Source organism: Echiichthys vipera (assembly GCF_963691815.1).
Source record: "Echiichthys vipera genome assembly, chromosome: 15".
Taxonomy (NCBI): Eukaryota; Metazoa; Chordata; class Actinopteri; order Perciformes; family Trachinidae; genus Echiichthys; species Echiichthys vipera.
The window spans coordinates 9,360,452-9,382,441 of NC_139840.1; the positions used below are offsets into that span (position 1 = coordinate 9,360,452).

At 41.5% G+C, this 21,990-nt stretch overlaps 1 protein-coding gene across 3 annotated transcripts in view; it reads left to right on the forward strand.

The window, feature by feature from the left end:
- Positions 1-21,990, forward strand: part of LOC310957627 (receptor-type tyrosine-protein phosphatase F) — a 166,785-nt gene that overhangs the window by 95,010 nt on the left and 49,785 nt on the right. For all 3 annotated transcript variants that reach the window (XM_083928273.1, XM_083928272.1, XM_083928274.1), the window contains exons 6-12: positions 3,807-3,917; positions 11,011-11,280; positions 12,158-12,739; positions 14,003-14,136; positions 14,621-14,765; positions 19,105-19,410; positions 20,252-20,445. In XM_083928273.1, the coding sequence (XP_083784399.1) occupies positions 3,807-3,917; positions 11,011-11,280; positions 12,158-12,739; positions 14,003-14,136; positions 14,621-14,765; positions 19,105-19,410; positions 20,252-20,445 (1,742 nt within the window). The remainder of the gene's footprint in view (positions 1-3,806; positions 3,918-11,010; positions 11,281-12,157; positions 12,740-14,002; positions 14,137-14,620; positions 14,766-19,104; positions 19,411-20,251; positions 20,446-21,990) is intronic.

The following is a 21,990-nucleotide window of genomic DNA, read 5'->3' on the forward strand; positions in this document are numbered from 1 at the left end:
TTTGTTCACAGTAGCAGACCACTTGATAAATAAACAGTGTTCGTCTGACATGGATCAGATTAAAGGTGCAAGGTGAAAAGATTAGTGACTTTTTAGAAGATTCACTCTTGTGACTCTTTACTAAATCTACCTCACTTAGAGAGTGTGAGGCCATGCTGCAGGTCTGAGGCCCCAAAGATTAAAGATGAGAGCTACTCCAGAGAAAGCCTGGCACTAGAGCTTACCAGCAGAAGCTGAATACAGGTCACTGGAGCATGTTCACTTGGACTGCCCATGTTCTTGCAAGCACAAACCAAATTAGGTACAGATTTCTCATAAATTAGATAATAACACATCTGCTAAATTGCTTGATAATGTTTTTCATAACAAGAATAAACCTGTGCCTAAAACTGTGATTTTTTAAATTTATTTTTTACTTCCAGCAACAAACTTTTAATTAGTTTTCTTTCTTGCAAATAGTGAGAATGCCTGAAATCCTCCACCCTTTTCTTGACATCTGCTGCCGTATCAGAATTTACATTACTGCACATGACCTGAAATGAGGCCAAGTTTGCTATGGCAGAAAAAATAATATTAATTTGCTGCCACAGTTTAACAGAAAGAGCAGACCCAGTTCTTCTTATTGCATCACATTTGCTCGATTTTTAGTGAGCACACAGACACTTTTGGTCTATCTTTTCACACCACCCAAATCATTCATTCTGTAGAGATACTAACTTCTTTTTAAGTCAATAACTGACCTGATTTCTTGTTGCTGTGCATCATTCTATTTACTGTGTTTGACTTTCATTCATTTCTTTCCCATTCTACTAACTTCTTTCTGCACAAATGCAGTCCGTACAAAGAGTAAGGTCATTTTAAACAACAAAGAGTTTCATAAAGAAATCTGCTTAAGTGAAATGCTATTTTGATGCTACTATGAAGCAAGCACAGACTGTGGCTGTAGTTGTTGTCTACAAAAACAAAAGTAGCAGCATCATATATCAAAGTGTTAGTCTGACAGAAGGGATCGTTCTCAAAGGCCGAGTTTTCTCGGTCATTTACAGACAACATGTACAGACTAGAATATATGCTCGCTTCATAGCATTGATACAGTACACTGAAGTACACTGAACTTTGTCACATTGAATTGAAGTGGCTTCTACTCTGTATCAGTGTTTTTTTTTCCTTTTTATCTGTGGTCTGTCAGAAGCCATGTTTTTCTCTCCCACCGATATAAGTGGATTACTAACTAATCTCTCAACCCTGTTTGCATCAAAATTACTCCCACCTAGGTGGTACACCAATTAGAGGTAAGGATGATAAAGTGTGTTGGAAAATATCACGTCCACACCATTCCCCCACGTCCACATCAGACCCTTGCATTCCCCACCAAACGCCACATCACCAGGTTCATCCTCGCCTCTAGCGCCGACCCATCTTCCACTTCCCCCTTTGTCTCTTCCTAACATGTCCTATCTGCTGTCTGCTACCTGACAAACAAATGATCACCAACCCTGGTGCCAGGAGAATGGAAATGCAAAACCAAGTCCAAGGTGTTATCTTGCAAATTAACTCTTTTTATGAGCCACGTTTATGAAAGCGCAATACACAAACATTCACGCAGAAGCATCTTTTGCCTTTTCAGTGAAAAGGGTCGAGGAGTTGCCACTCGATGAGTGTCCTTGAGCAAGACACTGAACCGTGGCTCACTGCTCATAATGGTTAAGATGGAGCAGGTTAAATGCAGGGATAGAATTTCCCTACATTGTACCGTACGTATTTGATGAGGAAAAAAAAAAATCTTTCAAGTTTTTTTCTAAAGGCCACTGTGGCCACAAGAGGATCTACCTGTCTCCTCCATGCAGCCTGTAATGTAAACTGAAATGGCTACATTTGCATACAGCCTATGCAGCATTGCCCCCCAGCATGGGAACAGGATGCCTGGTTGAGATTGTTAAGGTGGAAACTTCAACATTTTTTATGGTAATCATGTGCTATTCCCCTGAGTGAAAGCATGATTTCCGTTCAACTGCAGTGAGGTAGATACTGGACGTCTGGGGCAAGCTGAATACATTTGGAGCAACCAACTGTCTGTCTCACTGACCCTAAGTCCATGGCTCCTAATACAGTCCCTATTCAACTGGATGTTTAACTCCTTAAGTTAAGTTAGTTTAGCTTCTGTGCTCCTTATGTAATTCCTGCACTCATAAACAGTGAAATGAGGTCATAGAAGAGTAGTTTGGTAGTAATTGAAGTGGTTTGGTATTGCCGCTCTGACAACTGCCATAGCAGTAACCTTCTACATCCCTGTAGTACTCTCACTGTTTTCTCCCATGGGAGGAGGGTTCGAATTGACACATTGGTGACACCAGCATTACTATGCAGGTGCATGTCAGCGCTGAATCAGACAACGATGAGCTCAGCATGCAGAGCAAACACCTCGGGGAAATATGTTGTCATGAGATCTGAGGTGATACTATCACATGTTACTGCCCCGCCCTGTTTTAGCTTCTCTTCTTTGGTCTTGTCTTGATTCGAGTCCCCTTTGGTTGGTGGTGAACCTGTTTGTTGCATTCATCTCATACTGCATGATGTGGAAAAAAATGTATCCTGACATCATTTTATGCTGAGTATTTTTGTCATTTTCAAACTGCATGGTGGTGGCTGGCTGCCTTTCATGCTAGTACCATGCTGTTTTGGAGATGTGATAAATGTGACAGGTCGTTTTGTTATTAAACATTTATTTTTATTATTGTTTGGTGCAGGTAAGTTTTCTGTTTTCTCGTCTCATGTCAGCCATTTACAATTCACTACCAATGATTATATAATGGTTATGGACACGGAGTGTCAAAGTGACCACACAAAGACAGGCCTCCTGGGCTTTCATGCTTTGTTAGAAACAACATGTAAGCCTTCTGTCTGATGACTACAGCTCCTTGGGATTGTGAATACTAATCTAAGCCATCTGGCAGAGGAGCGTTTCCCCTGAGGGCTTCGGTGAGACATGGTGAAATATTTGGTAATGAAAGAACACTCGTATGACCTAACTGCCAAATGAGTACTCAGCAATGTTTGAGGAAAACATAACAACATTGGCACCAGCTTTTCAGCAAAATCTTACATCAAGAAAATAATGGCTTAGACGAACAGTTCAGTCGTCAGTTTAGCCTTTACTCAATCATTTTGGTTAAATATGGTTGAATTTCAATTTCAACAATTAGGATATCTGGAAACATTATTTACTCTCAGTTCGAACCTCAGAATACTTAGTCAGAGTAGCATTCCTCTTGAGCCCATAATTCTGCGAAACACAGATTGCAGTTATTGATATTAGGCAGCTGGTTGATTCGTCCTTTAGATATTATCCATTCTTCTGCTTTTGTTTTCATTATTCTGCAGTATAGCTTAGCCTTGTCCAAGTATCTGAGCTGAGATGGATAACCGTCCATGACACAAACACTTTGGTTTGTCATTTTATTTTCGTAAGCAGTGCGCCTTATCAGACTTTGATGATTGTGACATGTTTTTCAGATGACTAATTGACCCTCAGTTATGGTCTTTTTTCTCCCAAACACAACTAGGCAAATATTCTGTTAGCAGTTTCATTAAACTTGCCAAATCAGCTAAATGCTTATGTTGCCATAAGCATTTTCTTGACAAAACTGCATGTCAGAGACACTTAATTACACATGAATTGGGTTAGATAAGTTGACTACAGGCTCTCTGGCGAGTCACTGTACAGATATCTGCTATGGTTTAATGCCAAATTACATCTCATATTGCACAACTGTCAAGACAGCTAAATTTGTTAATCCTCTACACAGGAGCTCTGCAAATTGAGAACAGTGAGGAGTCCGACCAAGGGAAATACGAATGTGTTGCCATGAACAGCGCTGGGACCCGTTACTCCGCTCCTGCAAATCTCTACGTACGAGGTAAAGTGTCTCTCTCAATTCTTGAATTCATCCATCAGTTCAGTTGTCTCAAGCATTTGCAAACCACAAATAACCATGCAACCCTTTAAAACATCTTGTATGTTTCATTCTGAATGCTGTTCACTCAATAATGTCCACATAGTTGATTTCAGTTATTTTGGTTGATTTGAACTCTTCTCAGGAGTGTGAGCAGGCTGTTTAATTGAGATCTTTCTCACTAATTGCACCTGTGTGATTTCTATTAGTGCATGGAGTATTTTACAGCATGCTATAGCCCCGCCCACTTTTAACCTGAGCAGAGTTCTAATTAGGTATTAAGCAAAAACAGCTGTCCAAAACTCAGGGCATTGGATTGTAATTTCCACATTTGATGACCCCATTTATACCACTATTTCTCTCCCTTACTCTCCTTCAACCAGTTCTCTAACCATTATCATTGCCTTGCCATTCTTCCCATACCAATGAGTTGAACTAATCGCAACCTCCTGTTTGGCTGCAAATTCAGCCAGGTGCGGCCTCTGTGAAAACAGCTGCCTTGGAATTTTTTCCTCCACTGCCACTGAAAGCCATGCCAGGCCTTCTTTCTTTTGCTTTTTTTTATTATTATTTTGACTGTATCGAAAGGCTCCATTATTCCCCCTGCACAACCCAGAGCTCCTAAAGGCTTGAAGGGGTCTTGGGTTTCAGGGTTTGTTTTTGTTGTGGTGTCTCCGTGAGCAGACTAATGCAGGGCAAGGGCAGCATTGTACCCATCTAGAAAAAGCTGGTATAGAAGAGAGAGTAGTCTAGGTCAGCCCCTGCGGATAACACCACCATGTCTGATGTACATGAAACAGAATAGCGGCTCCTGTTGTTAGTGTGGGTGGAGGAGGAAGGGGGGGGGGGGGGTTGAAAGTGTCAGGGTAAGAAAGAGACACACACTCCTATCACTTCATAATTTTGTTAAAAGCATATACAGTAGTGTAGTGTACATGCTATTTGATGGATCAGTGATTCCATTGTCTTGTTTCATCCATCAAGATAAAATAATTAAATTAGTGTCCAGTGTTTCCCATAAACCAAAAGAATTACAAACCACTGCTTAGGAAATGACCCATTAAATTTCTATTTTTTAAAACAAATGTTTCTCTCACTATGAACGCTACTTAATTTTAGAAACGTATTTTTCTTAAAGGAAGGTATCCAAGAAAAAATGTTCTTCCTAAAGACAGATAACCTCCTCCTAGATCAGAGGAATCTGAGTTAAAATCATCCTCAAGGACCACAGCGGCATCAAATTTACAGATTAAACACTGTGGGCTCCGGAAGGTTTAGATCTTAAATCTTGACAAGATGAGGTAGTCAGCCAAACAGCAAAGGCGAGGAAGGGATATAAGTCCCATCTATTAATCAGGGCATGTCTGTCACAGGTGCAAACGCAGCTTTTTTCCCCCCTCAGAGGTAATTACAGTAGTTGTGTGGCATGGCGCCAGCAGGGGCCCCAGGCCCAGCTAGTCTGTAACACCCACCCAGGTAGCTGTCAACCCGTTGGCCCCAACACCAACATTTCCGCCAACCTCGCCACACCAGTGGAGAGATAGAAATCAAACCAACCGTAACCTTTTAAAAATGTACTTGTCTGGAATGGAGAACAAAGGCTCTAGCCTTGTTTTCACTCTGTCTTTGTTACTGCTGCGAGAATGAGGAGACAAGACCTGGGGCTGTGCTATCACAGGGCTGCTTGATTGGGTTTAAAACATGAGGGGCTCGAGATAAGTGGCCTTTGACATGCTCTCACTCTCTTCCTTTCCTGTTGTAATATGTTTTTTGTTTTTTTGTTTTGTTTTTTTTATTCCAAGACACCAGAGGGGAGATTTAGGGGCTTACAACATCTGCTTTCAAACTTGTAAACATAAGTCCTGGAAGCAAACTGCCATCATTTTACAACTGTTAAATTTTACAGTTCTGGTGTGTAGCAGCAGCTTGGTTGATTTCAATCTTCAAGCACAAAATTAAAACGATGCTCGGCCTGTGGAGAAATAAATACAATAATGTCACAATTCTTAATGCATTGTGATGTTTAAAATATTACAATTTTGTTTGATTACATTATAAGGATCTATCACTTGATTAAAATATTTACTTATTATAATAAGAATTTCCTCTCAATGGTTCGAACACTAATTTATAGTCTTGAAATGTCAATACTCATAGCACTACTTGAAGGCAACATGAAAAGATTACAAATTGTGGTATTATTCTCCATCAACCCCCCTTCTAACACCCACCCACACACACACACACACCTGTCAGACTTGCATTACAGTAAATGGCTTGTTATGGGTTGGTGTTTTGTTTCTGCGAATGTGTTTCTGTTTTTTTTTTTCCCACTCACCATAGCTACACTGATCCAATTCCTGTCTGCAGGTACACAAATACACTGCCAGCACCACCGTGACCACCCTTGTCTTGACATTTTAGAGCCACCAGAGAATGATGTCCTCATATTTCTGTTTGGGAGGGGGGTGTCTGAGACTGCAATCACCGATTGTTTTTCCTTTCCTGTCCATGTATCTATTTGTGTCCTTCCACTTCTTATCTATTAAGAGTGTGTGTTTTTGTAGGTGATCAGGTGCGTGCGCTCTTTTCTTTTGGTGACCGTCCTCTAAAGGGGGACTCCATCAGCGTGGGCAGAATCACAAGCGTCCTGTGATTGTGCATGAGCGCTCATTTGTCAACTGCTTATCCCACAACGGAGGAGGGATGTCAGCTTCTGTCTGCTGGCACTCCTTCATATATCCATGTGACATGTCAATATGTCACAGAGGATAAAGTGCTGCAGTCAGGCTTTTCTCTGACCAAAATATCTTCATTCTGTTCTATGTGTTTGTGTGTGTCAGGGAGGGAAACAAAATATAATAAATTCAGGACATTTTTATGACAAAAAAGAGTGGGTACAGAAGCACATCTAGCATCCTTTACATCAACAAGTACTCTTGGTATGAGAAATGCCCTTTTAGCCCATCCTTAATGATAAAAACTTAAACAGATGTAACTACACAGTCACAGAATGATGCAGTAAGTGTGTGTTTGAGTTTTATTTGATAATATAGATATAGACAATGTTATTTGTAAATTGCAATACCAATTGAAAAAGATGCCAATGAAAAATGATACTACATAATTTGTAAAAGTGAGTCTCCCTCCCTGGTACTGTATGTATGCATTACTTTGCCTGTCTGTGCCATGCCACTAACCTCCACTGTGTCTACGGAAACACTGTTCTGTTTCACTGTTTTGTCTTTCCTTCCACTTTGTATCTTTTCATTCCATCGCTCACCTCCATCAAATCACTTCATCCGCAAACAGATCAGCGTGAAGGTTGGTTATTTTCACTTTTAATCCACCCATTCAATTTGATGAAGATTTTAGGTGCGGTCAACCATTCTTCCCAGACACTCTGATGGAGACACTGATATCCCTACCCTGACAAACAAAACAAAAAAACCCTTATCTGTCATAGTGTAAATGTGTCGTGTTTTGCATGTATCCCTAAATAGTTCATGCATGCCTTCCAATGCCACTCCCTCAAACTGTGTTTCGATTAGCCTTGCCAAGACACACAAGGACTCCCTGTGAAGTTTGCTTAAGTCATTATGAGATCTCTGTTGTGTTATGTAGCTGTGCATTCTTCCCAACTACACCCATGCTTGTCATTGTCAACCACATCCACCAAAAACGTTGGCTCCTTTCACCCTCAGACTTTCCATCCTCCTCTGTAGGCCCATCAGAGGTGTGTGATGGATTACTCTGGTATTCAGGTGGCAACCAGATTTGTCAGGTATTTAGGCATCTCTCCCACTGAGAGGCATGGCTATCAAAACTGACAAAACGTTCTTAAGGGATTAGATCTGTTTTATCGCCATGGGCATCCTCTATCCAGAGACTTAAAGATGTGATAGGGACTTGTAAGTGTAACAGGAAGACAAACATCTGTGTGTGGTGTTGCAGCAGAAGGCCCTGTAGAAAATACACTTTTAATATGTTTATTATATTGTGTTTTGAGAGATTTGAAAAAAAATACATCTAATTTACTGTGTAAGAGCTAATCATTAAAACATTAAGGAAGCAGTTAGTCAATACCAGGAGATTTGGACCTTTATCCACACATTTATATACTGAAACTCTGTTTTAGAGTTAATCTTATAGAGTTAATGACACTGACATTGTCCAACAGAGAGCTAATGTTTTGGAAATTATCCTTCACTTGTAGCTTCTGAAATACACTGCTGCTCAAAGAGCTGACCTATAGAATATTTAAGAATGAGCTGGCAGTGTGCTGACGGGGGGGATGATCAGCCATCATGGCAGCAGCATTAGCCCAGCACTGCTGCCAGGAAGCCCGAGAGCCCGCTGACTCTGTGCCAGTTTGCTCAGATATTGATTGACTGGACAGGTTCTGCTATCCTTGGGCACTTTGTCAAGGCAGTTAAATTTATAGGTATCCAGCAAGCAGCATGCAGAGTGGAGACAGGGCTTATTTTGTGGTTTTGATAGAGTCCCGGAGCCCCTCTCTCCACGCCACTCTCAACAGGAGAGAGGCTTCGGGGGAATCGATAACAATTACCTGCCCTCTAGTCATTTTGTTCCACAGCACCTCTCCAAACTTAACCGCACGGCATGAATTATTCACAACATTAAGTGTTCAATATACAAAGGCACCATTGACTGACTGCTCTTAGCACTGTTTAGTCTATGGAATCATGAAAGAATAACAGATACTTTGAGCTTAATAGTCTTACATTAGGGCCAGACCTCTCAGGTTTCTCTTTTTCATTAGCATATGTTGTGAAAAATAGCAGAACTCGATTATGTTACAGTTGTGTGAGAAGACATAGGTGTTCACCGGCGTAAGTGGAATACTAATGATTTCTTTCTCGACATACTCAAAGAAAGTCTGTTGTGCTTTAGTCATACTGGAAATCAGATGTTCAGTCATTTCCTGAATATGAGAAAATTTGATCAAGCTCCTCCTTTATCTTCCTTTTCCAGCATACTCCCATCTCCTATCTCTCCTCAGCTCCCATGCATGCCGTGCTTGAGAATGCCATCCCTGTGCTGTTCCCAGGCTGGTAACACGACTCGGCCTGTCCAGTGTTTTAATTTAAAAATCACCCATATGCCTGTGAACCTCAGAAAGCAGATTTCATGGCTGATGTTAATCTCTCTGGACTGTTAATATGTGTCACATTTCTCCTGCATGAGACCTTCTTTTATAATTTAGAAACTCATCAAAGTTGGGAGTTCATTGAGTCATTTTGCAAGCTTTAGGCCTGTGAATATTCTCACTTGTCCAGGTCATCGTTATCCCCAAAGCAATTTCAGTCAAAAGCAACTGGACTTGGCAACCATAGCTTTGCATTATTATTAATATTAAACGGTTGTCATTACTCTGTCCTAAACCTTTGCTGACCTCTTAACTGGTCCCAGTGTTAAATTGATTTTTGTTTTGTTTCTGATCAGCAATGCAGTGCTTCTTTCTTCCATTGTAAACTGATTTTTTGTGTGTTTCCCACACACCCTCTGAAAAGGTAATTCTTAAAAACAAACTGCTCAGTTCTGATTTATGTGGGTAATTGTGTGAAACAAACAAAAGCCCAAATTCCAAAACATGCATGATTCAGCGTGTTTTGTGCTCAGACTTGGGTTATTAATATTTTTTATGAGATATCGAGCCAAGTACTTTAATCCCACATGGTTGTATTGATTTAAAAAAAAAAAAAAAAAAAGGAGCAGGTCTATGTACAACACCTCAATTATTTTGGAAGAATTCAGATGAGTGGGAACCAGGTCCCTCTTATTATGGTCCAGTCCAGAGAAAAAGACTTCTCCTGACTGGAATCTCAAAAGGTGCTTTTGTGTTTTTTCCATTTCACCACATAATGAGGGGAATAACAAGCATGGCTATAACAACGTTCTGGTTCAAATTAGATCGGGGAGGGAGGAGAGAAAGGATTGGGGGTGGAAGGAGACTTACATTTGAAAATCCATTTTCATGGAGACCGGTGCAAAAGAGCAATTACAGTCAAGGGCTTTTTTTTCCAGGGAGACACAGAGATGTTGTAGTGCATTAGGGGAAACAAGCAGTATAAATTCTGCAGGGATAGTTCCATGGCGTAATGTTTTGAATGCATACAACCAGCAGTCGTTGGATAGCAATAAAGAGTCCTCACCAGGGAGCTAAATGCTTGGCTTGGCTTCACTTTCTCCATAATCAAGGTTAAAGAAGTGAGAGCTCCTCCTTCTTACATTCAGCACTTACTATTAAAATGTTCAGCATATCATACATTTAACAGGTCTGACACTGATTGGTGTTCGCAAAGCACTGTCAAGTAATGTTTTCTTTGCCATGACAAGCAGATAAGTTCGTCATGGTTGCCAAAAGTTGCCATAAAAAGATCTGAAGTGTGTAAATATAGCAGGCATTTCTTGTGTATCTTTATTTAGACAGAAAACAAGTCATATGCAAATGCTAGCTGCCTGTTTATTCTGGGCCAGCTTTTCAGTATTGCATGGAGCATCTGCATCGGTGTTTGCCTTGTCCCTGGCGACGTCAACAGGCCCTTCTTGTCTCCATGGGAACCCTTTTTAATGTCAGCCTATCTGCATATCAGAACTGCACAAAGAGAGGGAGGGAGAAAGACAGGCTCAGCAGAAGGAGCCAAAGAGAGAGGGAGCGGGAGGAGAAATCAAACAATGCCATCTCCACAGGGTCTCTCAATGATGCAACTCTCGCTACTATTTGACACTGACAAAGCGACCAGACAGTCTCCAGAAAAACTGGGCTACTTTTTGTATACACCCCTTTTGTAGGCAAGAGGATAAAACACCCCCTCAAAGTTTTCTGGGGAATTTCCAGAGCCATTTTGTGACAGTCCTATTATTCCCATTGTACTTGCCTGCACATTAGGACAAAAGCGATCAGCCCTCCGTTGGTTGGCTTTTCTGAGTTAGCTTTTAACCTTGTGGTGGGGCAAGACAATACTAACCATCATATTCACCTGACATATCCTACCTATTCACTATCTTCTCCTGCCTCTCTTCAATCCCTTAGTGCGAAGAGTCCCACCCAGATTCTCCATTCCACCCACCAACCAAGAGGTGATGCCAGGTGGCAGCGTCAACCTGACATGTGTGGCAGTGGGCTCGCCCATGCCCTATGTCAAGTGGACGATGGGCCAGCTGGAGCTGACCAAGGAGGAAGAGATGCCATTGGGGCGCAACGTGCTGGAGGTCACCAACATCCGCGAGTCGGCCAACTACACCTGCGTGGCCATCTCCTCTCTAGGCATGATAGAAGCCACCGCTCAGGTCACAGTCAAAGGTGAGGGCTGTACTTGTACAGTTTAGACTTGTTCTGTCTATCCATAGTATGTGGGAGGCTCTTACTGTGACGATGTGAACTTTCCTGTTGATGTGAGTCACCCACCGATCTGATAATGAAATGTTATAAAACAGAAGAAAGCAGTTTCAAAAGGCTTCTGAATCATCTTGCAAGTAATATAGTCATTCCAGCCGTTGGTTGGCCTGTGGGTTTTTTTTACACTGAGAGGCAAAGACTGTTGCTATTTGCAGTCTCCTTGTCAATGAGCTTCATTGTATTGATGTTTGTTGAGTCCCTTTTTTCTGTATAAAAGTGTTTGTGTGAATGGGTTTCTACCCACCTGTGTGTATGTGACTGTGAGAGTGTGCTGTCCACCCATCGCAGCCTCACTTATAAGTTGTTGTCTGTATTGAACCCACTTTCCACTAAACTGATCGATACACAGTCATTTAGAGGGACCACAGAAATACAGACCCCCTTCATCAAGGAAGCCATAATGAAGCCCCTCTGTTTTGTTTGTATTTGTTGTAAAGTCACAACAAACAACATTTTTCTTGTATTGTCAGTAATGACCAGGCTGGTTATTAAACACAAAATTGGGCTTCAGTCTAGCTTTTCCATTCATTTAGGACTAGTGGCTGCTGACAGCACTATAAGGATTAGCTTATGAAACAATCATTTCAGTGCTGTGAGCTACAGAATGGAGAATCACATGACCAGCCATGTCAAGCCAAGAGCTGATTTTAGCTGTATTGGGCCTACATTTTGAGAATTACGGAATCAAATGCATCAGACATCCAATTTTTCTCAAATTAGCCACAAGTTGAAAAAGTCCACTTTTGATATCAAAGCTAATACTCTGCTTCTCTCTCCTCAGCTTTGCCAAAGCCACCCACCTCCCTCATTGTGACTGAGACCACAGCCACCAGTGTAACTCTCACCTGGGACTCTGGAAACCCTGAACCTGTCTCATACTACATGATCCAGTACAGAGCCAAGTCCTCAGACAATGGCTTCCAAGAAGTAGAGGGTGTGGCCACTACCCGTTATAGCATTGGTGGTCTTAGCCCCTACTCTGAGTATGAGTTTCGTGTCATGGCTGTCAACAACATTGGCCGCGGGCCGCCCAGCGACCCCGTGGAGACACGCACCGGTGAACAGGCCCCCTCCTCGCCACCTCTGCACGTCCAAGCACGCATGCTGAGTGCCAGCACAATGCTGGTACAGTGGGAATCGCCCGAAGAACCCAACGGGCAAATCAGAGGCTACCGTGTCTACTATAGCTCGGACTTGACGGCTCCGCTCAGCGCCTGGCAGAAACACAACACTGATGACAGCAGTCTGACTACCATCTCCGGCCTGACTCCTGATATCACCTACAGCCTCAGGGTGCTGGGCTTTACCTCTGTAGGCGATGGGCCACCTTCTGACATCCTGCAAGTCAAAACCCAGCAGGGAGGTAAGCAGCTGAGCACCGTCTGAGAATCTGTGTGTTAATGTGTGTATTTTGATGTGCACATGTACAATTTTTCATATAGCCCGTGTCAGTTGTGTAACCAACTCTAATTATGCTAACATATAATGTCAGGCAAGGTAACAGCTTACGTTAGGCATGTAGGTGAAGTATTTGAATTAGTCCATGTTAGATGCATTGTATGTATCTACAGCATGTGTGACAAGCTTATAAGGCTACTTCTGTATTTGCTTGTCTCTGCCTGCAAATGCCTTTCCATTGTGATATACATCTGGAAATAAAGAGTTGTACACTGAACTCGTCTTTTGGTTGGTTCAATGATCTTTTGCAAAAGGGTCAGACATACAGTAGTGTTCTGCTCGGAATGACCAGGAGCTAGGGAAGTAACGTTACACTGAACTCATGATTTGATACGATTCATGATACTGAGTTCATGATACTATTTTAGCTTTTTTTAAAACAAAATGACATTGAAGACAAAATTATGAGTGAAACGATCCCTTTATTAAAATCTACAAAATATAAATTATCTTTAGGGCTGCTACTAACGACTATTTATTTATCAATCATTCTATTGACTATTTTATTGATTAATTGATTTATCTAAACAATACTTTTTCATTTGGGCTATGTTCATTTTATTTTGACAAACTGTACGGCATGGCATTGTAAAATTCAACTAAAGCCAAAATAAATTAAAAAAAAGAAACAAGCTAAAATAAAAAAGAGGGCTTATTTAATTTCGGTGAACCAGGCCTAACCCATTCTACTACCACACCAAACTCTCTTCTCTAATATAACGATTTAAGTTTCTTTAAATATTTTAGTTATCAGTTAAAAGAAAAGACATGTCTTCTTCTAAAAACAATCAGGACTCGTAATTAGATAGATAGATAATGGACGTCTGTATTGTGTAATTCTACCAGGAGCACAGACATTCGGTTCGTTAAGTGCGTCTCAAGGTTTTCACAACATGTTGAAGCTGCATCAGGACGGCTTTTGCTACCAGTAACCAGGGTTGTTTTCCATATCATAGTCACAACAGAACATTTAGTGTAGTTCTTGCAGGAAAACAGAGGACGATGAACGTTGAATACAGCGTAATAATAGTTTTCCATTACACCATGCAGTCAGTTTTTGGGAAGTGGTTATTGCTGCTGACACTGTAGACAACATTTAGCTTTAGTTATGTGCTTTTTTTGCTCCTTTCATTCTCTAACTTCTTTTCTTTTGCCCCTCTGTACCAAGTCCCTGCCCAACCATCCAGCTTTGAGGCGGAAGCCGAGCTGGACAGCCGCATCATGCTAACATGGCTGTGGCCCGTACAGGACCCCATCACTAAGTATGAGCTGCAGTACTGGGAGGCCGGCTCAGAGAACAAGGTAAGAATAACAACATGAGGTTATAACTATTGTATGACCTAGTTTTCTTCTCTCTCTCAATTTGCAGACAAATGAATCGTGCTCTTTATGATGCAATGTCTCTGAATGAGAAGCCTCTGCTGCAGCATGTCATTGTAGTAAAGCAGTCTACTCCCCAGCTGATGAAAAAGATTTACTGTAGTAACAGACAGTAAAATTGTTATTTTGTGTCTCAGTGTTGTGGCCCTTGGTTCAAATGGGCTGTACCAATGTGCCAGTTGTAAACTAGAGGACATTTTGTTTTTGGAACAAGTTGCTCTCCCATTTGACTGCATTCTCTACTTCATCAGTTAAGCTTTCGGATTTAATTTGAAGATTAATTGCCTCATGTCAAAACAATGCAAAAAAACTACTAAGCCTAAGGCTCAACATGTGGAAAAACATGTTTAACTGTCTTGATTTTCTAATTCAGTGGCATTTTCCTGTCTAATATGTAACCCTACAGATACATGTGCCCTTCAACCCAGCTGGCTCCTATGCTGTGGACGGTCTAAAGCCTGATACCTTGTACTATTTCTCGCTGGCAGCCCGTTCTGAGATGGGTTTAGGTGTCTACACCCAGCCCATCGAGGCTCGCACCGCCCAGTCCAGTAAGTCCACCATTTTTCTCTCCTTTCTTATCTTCTTCTTGCCCACTAACTAACCACTCATTTTTTAGACCAACAGTCCCCACAGCTGACAGGACAGTTTCACAGAGCTTAAATCAGACAGTGTTGGCAATTTGAATGTCAAGTCAATTTCAGCACAACATAAAATGCTGACAGTGCAACCATCCCGGTCAGCCTCACGCTTTCACAAGCTCCCCTCTGTCACCAACACTAACCCTCCTGTCCATCTATCTGAGGGTAGGCCCTGTGTTCAGTGTCAAAGGTATGTTCAGTGTGTCTTTCTCCCACATTTGTGAGTTGTGCTGTGTTATTTTCGCCTCATATCATTATGTGGTTTTTCAGTGCCAGCACTCAAAATGTCACTCTCTGATGCTGACTGCGTTTTTTATTAGCCCTGGAGGCTTATATTAGTACATTTGTGCATTGCACATTGCTTTGCCATGTTCAGAACTACATGTTGACAAGAAATAAAAGGTTCTTATGAATAGTTGTACCTTTTTAATGTGTACATTAGTTATATCTATCATATGAATAAACCTCAATTCTTCTCTTAAGAACAAGACCCCAATGATATTACATGTATAGAAAAAGGTTAAACAAAAAAATTAAAGGTTAGACTGGGAGAATGCGACTCCTGGAACTGTCGTGATCCGACACATCCCTTTATTGGAGTTGTTGGAACTACAGAAACACTTGGGGTTGTTTTAGAGATGTTACAAAGTGACGCTTCTGCCCTTACAAAAAATCTTTAAATACAAACAGCTTGCAGAGAGCAAATAAACCAGACAACAGAAACATTTAATTTCCGCTTACCATCAAGTTGCTCGTGGAATTAATGGTAATTAGTCACAGCTGATTTGTGGGCACTTGCACTGATGCGCACATTCACACACTCACTTTGTCACTTGCATATGCAAAATGCTGCACTTCAGAGCCCTGTGGTGATAGCAGGCTGTGGTGGACAAAACACTGTGGCAAACAGTATAGAAAGGATCTGAGTTTGATCAACTCTATTTTGTATATCGATACATCACATTTTACTTCTTTAAAAAGGGAAAATAATAGAATAGACTAGACAGAAGGTATGGATATCTGTTTTTGAAATCTTTCCACATTAGGACAGACAAAATCATCAACACCTCTGACAACCGCAGGGTTAGATAATGGTCAATTGAGATCACGATTCATGATGAGTCTGTGTCCTTGGGCCTCTTGACAGCAGGAGTCACAAGGACACATAATTTGGAGAACAGAATTTGGATTTCATGCGGCAGAGAGGATGGTGTGCATGAAATAAGCAGCAACCTTGGCAAGGGTCTGAGGCAAATAGGCAGTGGGAAAGTGTGACATTTTCTAGTGCTGCATTTAAATGGTTAGAATTTTTTCTTTTTTAAGATTCGGAGCAATGAACATAACTCAGCTCTTTATGAAACCCTACAACTCTGCTAAGGACTAGACAGTCTGTCATAGTTGCGTAATGCTCTACCTAAAATGGAACAGGAAATTATATCAGTAAGAGTGGTTAAGATAATTGAAACTCAGTCCCTTAGATTTTAAACACAAGGTTATCTCCAGTGCCAACAAGACAGCAGTAAAACAGTTCTATATTTGTATTACATATTAGTCTTTATCATTTGGAGGAAGGGTGGGTAGAAAGAGGTATTTTATCTTCTTCATCTATATTTTTATCTCTATTTTAAGCCCACTATTTGTCTGCCTCCAAGGCGTATTTATTTCTTGTGGAATTGTCCTCCCCTCATTGAATTTGACTTTGATCAAGCAGGTTTTTCCCCAGGACCTCAACATCACAATCTATGCTGCAAATCAGCAATATTTTCCGTCTGGCACCTTTTTGTAACACATGTGGTGCTGTCAGGTCTTTGTACTCTCTTGTGTATTAGGGACCACCTGAGGAGAAAGGTGTAGTTTTGTGTTCTGACATTGCTTCATTGGATTCCTAGTTGAGCTGTTGAACTGTTCATTGCTCTGCTTATTAAAAATTAATTTCATGGGCATGCTTTATAGGAACACCTTGGTTTGAATTTTTTTTTTTGGTTCATTTTATTCTCTTTTTAAGCATATTTTCTTTTGTAGAGTTGAGTTTGTTCGTAATTGAGTTAGAGGTATGGAATGTATTGTGTTTGTTCTCCGTGTTGTCCTTGTTCCCTATTGTAAAACTGTTCATTTTCTGTTTTTACCTCTGGACTTGAGAGTTTACATATATTTTATAGTATGGCTGTTAAAAATAATCTTATTTAGTAAAGTAATCTTATTATTCCAGACTAACTCTATCCTTTATGTTATTTGTGTTTTTACACATACTAGGACATGGTAGAGGAATTTGTGATTATAGAAATTAGCAGGGTGAGGTAGACAGAAATTTATATAATTGAATCAGGTATGTTGATATTATACCTAGAATTTTTTTTTATATATATCATGTCGATGTCCTGTTGGACAGTAGTTTTAGGACCAAAAGCATTTCTACAACATTGCCAATTTGATCGCAGTCATTTTATATTTAAAGGGTTAATGACAGAACAGAATGTTGTTGTAAATTTTTAACATTTATCGTCTGCATTGAGTCCAACAAACACTCTTATGAAGAGCGTCCGCATCAATGTGTACACCAGTCAACACTGTTGAGCTCTTGTTCACATTCTTGCACATCTACAGTATAACGCTCAATCGACATACTGTGAGAGGCAACAAAAAGGCCAATTAGGGACAAATTATAACTTTTATAAAAACCTAGCTTTGTAAAATGTTGGTACATTTTATATTCGGTTCAGCCCACCCTGTAGTTTAATGGCATCTAACATAAACGCAGTGCCAAACACAGCAGAAGCAGAAGCTTGGTAATGTGTTTTTATCAGCCAATCTCTCAGTCTGGAGGCAGCATCCTGCTTAGTACGAAAGCTTTTTGTATTCAGTATAAAATGAAAATGTAATATTCAAACTTCCAATTTGATAAATGTATCACCTACAGTATGAGAACAAATGATTTGTGAACCTCAACAGCTAAGAAAGTGTCTTTTATTCCAAGGTACAGTGCTGTGCATCCTTACAGATTTCTTCTGTTCATGGTTTTTTTGTCACATTTACATGCTTCATATCATCAAACGACTTTTAATATCAGACAAAGATAACCTGAGTAAATAAAAAATGCAGTCTTTAAAGTATGATTCCATTTATTAAGGGAAAAAACTACCCAAACCAATCTGGCCCTATGTGAAAGAGTAATTGCTCCCTAAACCGTATAATTGGGTGTGCCACCCTTGGCGGCAACAACTACAATCAAGCATTTGCGATAACTGACAATGAGTCTTTCACATTTTTGGCCCACACTTTAGGCAGAATTGTTTTAATTCAGCCACATCAGAGGGTTTTGGAGCATCGGCCTGTTTAAGGTCATGTCACAGAATCTCACTCAGATTTAAGTCTGGACTTTGACTAAGCCACTGTGCCTTGGATCATTGTCCTGCTGAATAACCCAAGTGTGCTTGAGCTTTAGCTTCTTTTGTGACCTCCCCGATGAGTCGTTGTTAAGCTCTGTAGTCATTTTGGTCGGCCATCCACTCCTGGGAAAGTTCACCACTGTTCCATGTTTTCTCCATTTTTGGATCATGGCCCTCACTGTGGTTCACTCGAGTCTCGAGCCTTTAAAGGCTCTGTAAACCTTTCCAGACTTATAGATGTCAATGACTTTGTTTATCACAGTTAATTCATGATTTAACAAGGGGGGGGGGGGCAATCACTTTTTCACATAGGGCCAGGTTGGTTTGGATAGCTTTTGTCCCTTCATAAAAGATATCATCATTTAAAAAATTGCATTTTGTATTTACACAGGTTATCTTTGTTTGATATTAAAATGTGTTTGATGATCTTAAACATATATGTGTGACAAAAAAGCAAGAACAGAAGTAATCTGTAAGGGGGAAAAAAGAAATTTCACAACACAGTAGACGACACATGCAACATTGAATAGGTTAGCTGAAGCCAGCTTTGTTTCCTTATAGTTCACACAAGCATGAACATTAGGGTCATACATAAACATTACATTTTCACTGAAAAGGCTAATGCCAATCACCACACTTTTTAAATATCAAGCTTAATGTGTAATCAGGGGGGGGGGGGGAGTATAAAAAAGTACTACACTAACATTTAGAATATTTAATTTTAAATTTTCATATTGACTGCCGTACAAAAAGCTTTCACAGTTTTGCCTACGTTTGCCTGTGTTTTCTTTATTTTTGTGTTTATTTTTTGTTTGCTTGATCCGTGCCCCCGTCCATGTGGTTGTGCTCCCCTTCCCCTGCAGCCCCATCCGCTCCCCCTCAGGATGTACATCTGGTCAGCCTAAGCTCCACCAGCCTCAAGGTGAGTTGGGTGGCACCGCCCGCCGCTAGCCGCCACGGCGCCATTGTGCGCTACACAGTCAGCTACCAGGCCCTGGCTGGAGAGGACACGGAGCGGCATGAGGTGACCGGCATCGGTGCAGACGCCACCAGCTATGTGCTGGAGGGCCTGGAGAAGTGGACTGAGTATCAGGTGTGGGTGAGGGCACACACTGACGTGGGCCCGGGCCCTGAGAGTGCCCCAGTGAGGATAAGAACCAAAGAGGATGGTAGGTTGACTACTCCCCTTGAGCAGAGAGTCTTTTGCTTGGGGCTGCCTGTCACTATTTTCCTTCACTCTCTTCAACTTCTACTACACATTTCTCTGTGTCCTGTTGATCAATTTTGAGTTAATGAGGCGATGGTAGTAGTGGAGGTGGTGGCCTTCTCTTTTTATCTCCTTCCTGCTCGCTCTCTGTAGCTTTAACACTTTACATCTATGGCAGGTTAAGGCTCATCACCCCCGGGCCCCAGCTCTGCACCACTTTCCTCTGCTTTCACAGTTTAAATGCCTTCTTGTTGTCTTTCTTCTGTTCTGAGGAATAGAAGTGGAGCAGAACTCCCCCTCTCCGTTCTTTCGCTCTTGCTTCTTTTTCTCACTCGTCTCTCATTTTGTTTGCAGTGTGATAGAGAGCGGCTGCTCCTAAGAGAGAGTCGTCTATAATTAATGTGTTTGAAGTTTGCAGCAACACAGCTAATTTCATACTGAAATTAAGGGCATTACAGACATCGCTAGACCACATGCTGTCCTGCGTAGGGTGTTTTGGGGACTTGGTAGACATAGAAGGTCTAAACTGAGTAGAGATGATTTTGATTCATAGCTGAATCTAATATCGCTTCCTTCTACAGGGCACACAGGTCCATAAAAAAAAAAATCAGGAGACATTATTTTGATAGTTTTTGGCTCCTCATCACAAAACACAGTGAAGTGAGGAAAATCACCAACTCAGCATATTTTGACTCTTTCCTCCCTCCCTCCTTCCCTCTCTCTCTCTCTCTGTCTCTCTCACTGTCTGTCTTACTCTTGTGTTCTTTCCCTTCTTCTGTCCCCCCCTCTTTTCTGGTTTCCAGTGCCAGGAGCACCCCCCAGGAAGCTGGAGGTTGAAGCCATAAACTCCACGGCAATCCGGGTTACCTGGAAGCCGCCCCTACAGGGGAAGCAGCACGGCCAAATCCGTGGCTACCAGGTCATCTTCTCTCGACTTGAAAACGGTGAACCGCGAGGCCAGCCTAACATCATGGATGTTGCTTTGCCAGAGGCACAGGTACTGGATGATGTCTTACTCTTGTCCAGTCTTTCTCTGTCTCTCTTCCACTGTCTATAGCTGTCTTATGTTCATTTCCCATTATTTTCATTCTCCACTGCTCCCGTATTCCCTTCCACACTTCATTTCCCCCATACCGGGTGACACACATGGAATTTTCTTTTCGACTGCAGTATCCCACCCCCTCTTTTTTCATCTTTCTCCACATGTGACATTTGGCTCTAAATTGGTACCCTCTCCCACAGCTTTGGATTAGCTGTCGTAACAAGATCCATTCTAATTCTACAGTAATAGCTATTAAATATTTTATACGTGTTACATCAGGATGGGGCTTAGTGGAATCAATGCACCTCTCTTTGCGGGTTTTAGCAGTAATACATATGCACTGCCTTGTTACCATGTTTATAAATTTGAGTTATTTTTCTAACACCGCCCTATACACATTAATGCAGGCTGCTCTGAATCGCCCCAAGCTATGTGACACCATGAGATGGATGAGAGATTGTAATCCTTAAGAGGGATTCAGAGATTCATGAATATCTTTAAACCAAAAACCCCTTCTCACTTTTTCCCTCTCTTTGGGAGAGGAGAGAACAGCTTAAGAGCCTCCTTCTGATTGTTTGCCGGCAGTAACACTTGCGCAAACACGCATTGACTCAGACCATGGATAGCCTCGCACAAAAACATCTAATTTGAACAAGTAAGTGCTCCCTGGCCGCAGGAACACCACAAAAAAAATCAAAATAGCCGTGCATGTGTCTCTGAGCAGCGTTTGCTGATAAATTCTTTGTAGCAGCATTTAGGGAGACCAACAGGTTGCTGGTTCAGTTCCCAGGCAGTGTATACTGCTATACCCTTGAGTGGAGCTATTATCCCTCACTTGCTTTGGCAAACACCACGCTGCCTTAAGTCTTATCATTACAGAAGAGGAAACACTGTCAAAGTCACCTTGAAATGATGTGGCGGTTGTGCTACATCCAAGTGACACTAAGTAAAAGCTTATAGTTCCCAGTTGTGTAACCGGCGTTCAGTGATAAATTCACAATGGGTATCACTGCAATCACTGTGAGAGAGGCTCTGGCTGATTTCACCCGTCCATGTCTCTACACCTGGTCAAATGGTCCCCCCACAACTCCCAAACACAGTCCAACACCTTTGTTTTACAGCAGTATTTTCTGGCAGCTGCTGCTGACAGTTCACTGTTATCTGACTGTGTACCATATTGCTTGACAGCCAGGACAGCATTGTTTGGTCTGAAAGAAGACAAAAACATGGTGGCTGCTTGTCTTCCTGGAAGTGTTTTGGACATGTATAGCGTGACTTTGTTTTGCGTTATGAAATCTGAACTGAGCATGACCCTACTTGTTGTGAAAACAATACTCCTTGCCATGACTCATTTGTGCCGGGTTCACACAATAAATGCTAAGACGCACTGCAATTTAGCACTATGTAGAGCTCTCATGTTACGGTCTGGTGTCCGGTGTCCTCAAACTCACCGTCACCTCCCTGGCAAAAAACTGAATTTCTCTACCCTCCTGTGTTTTT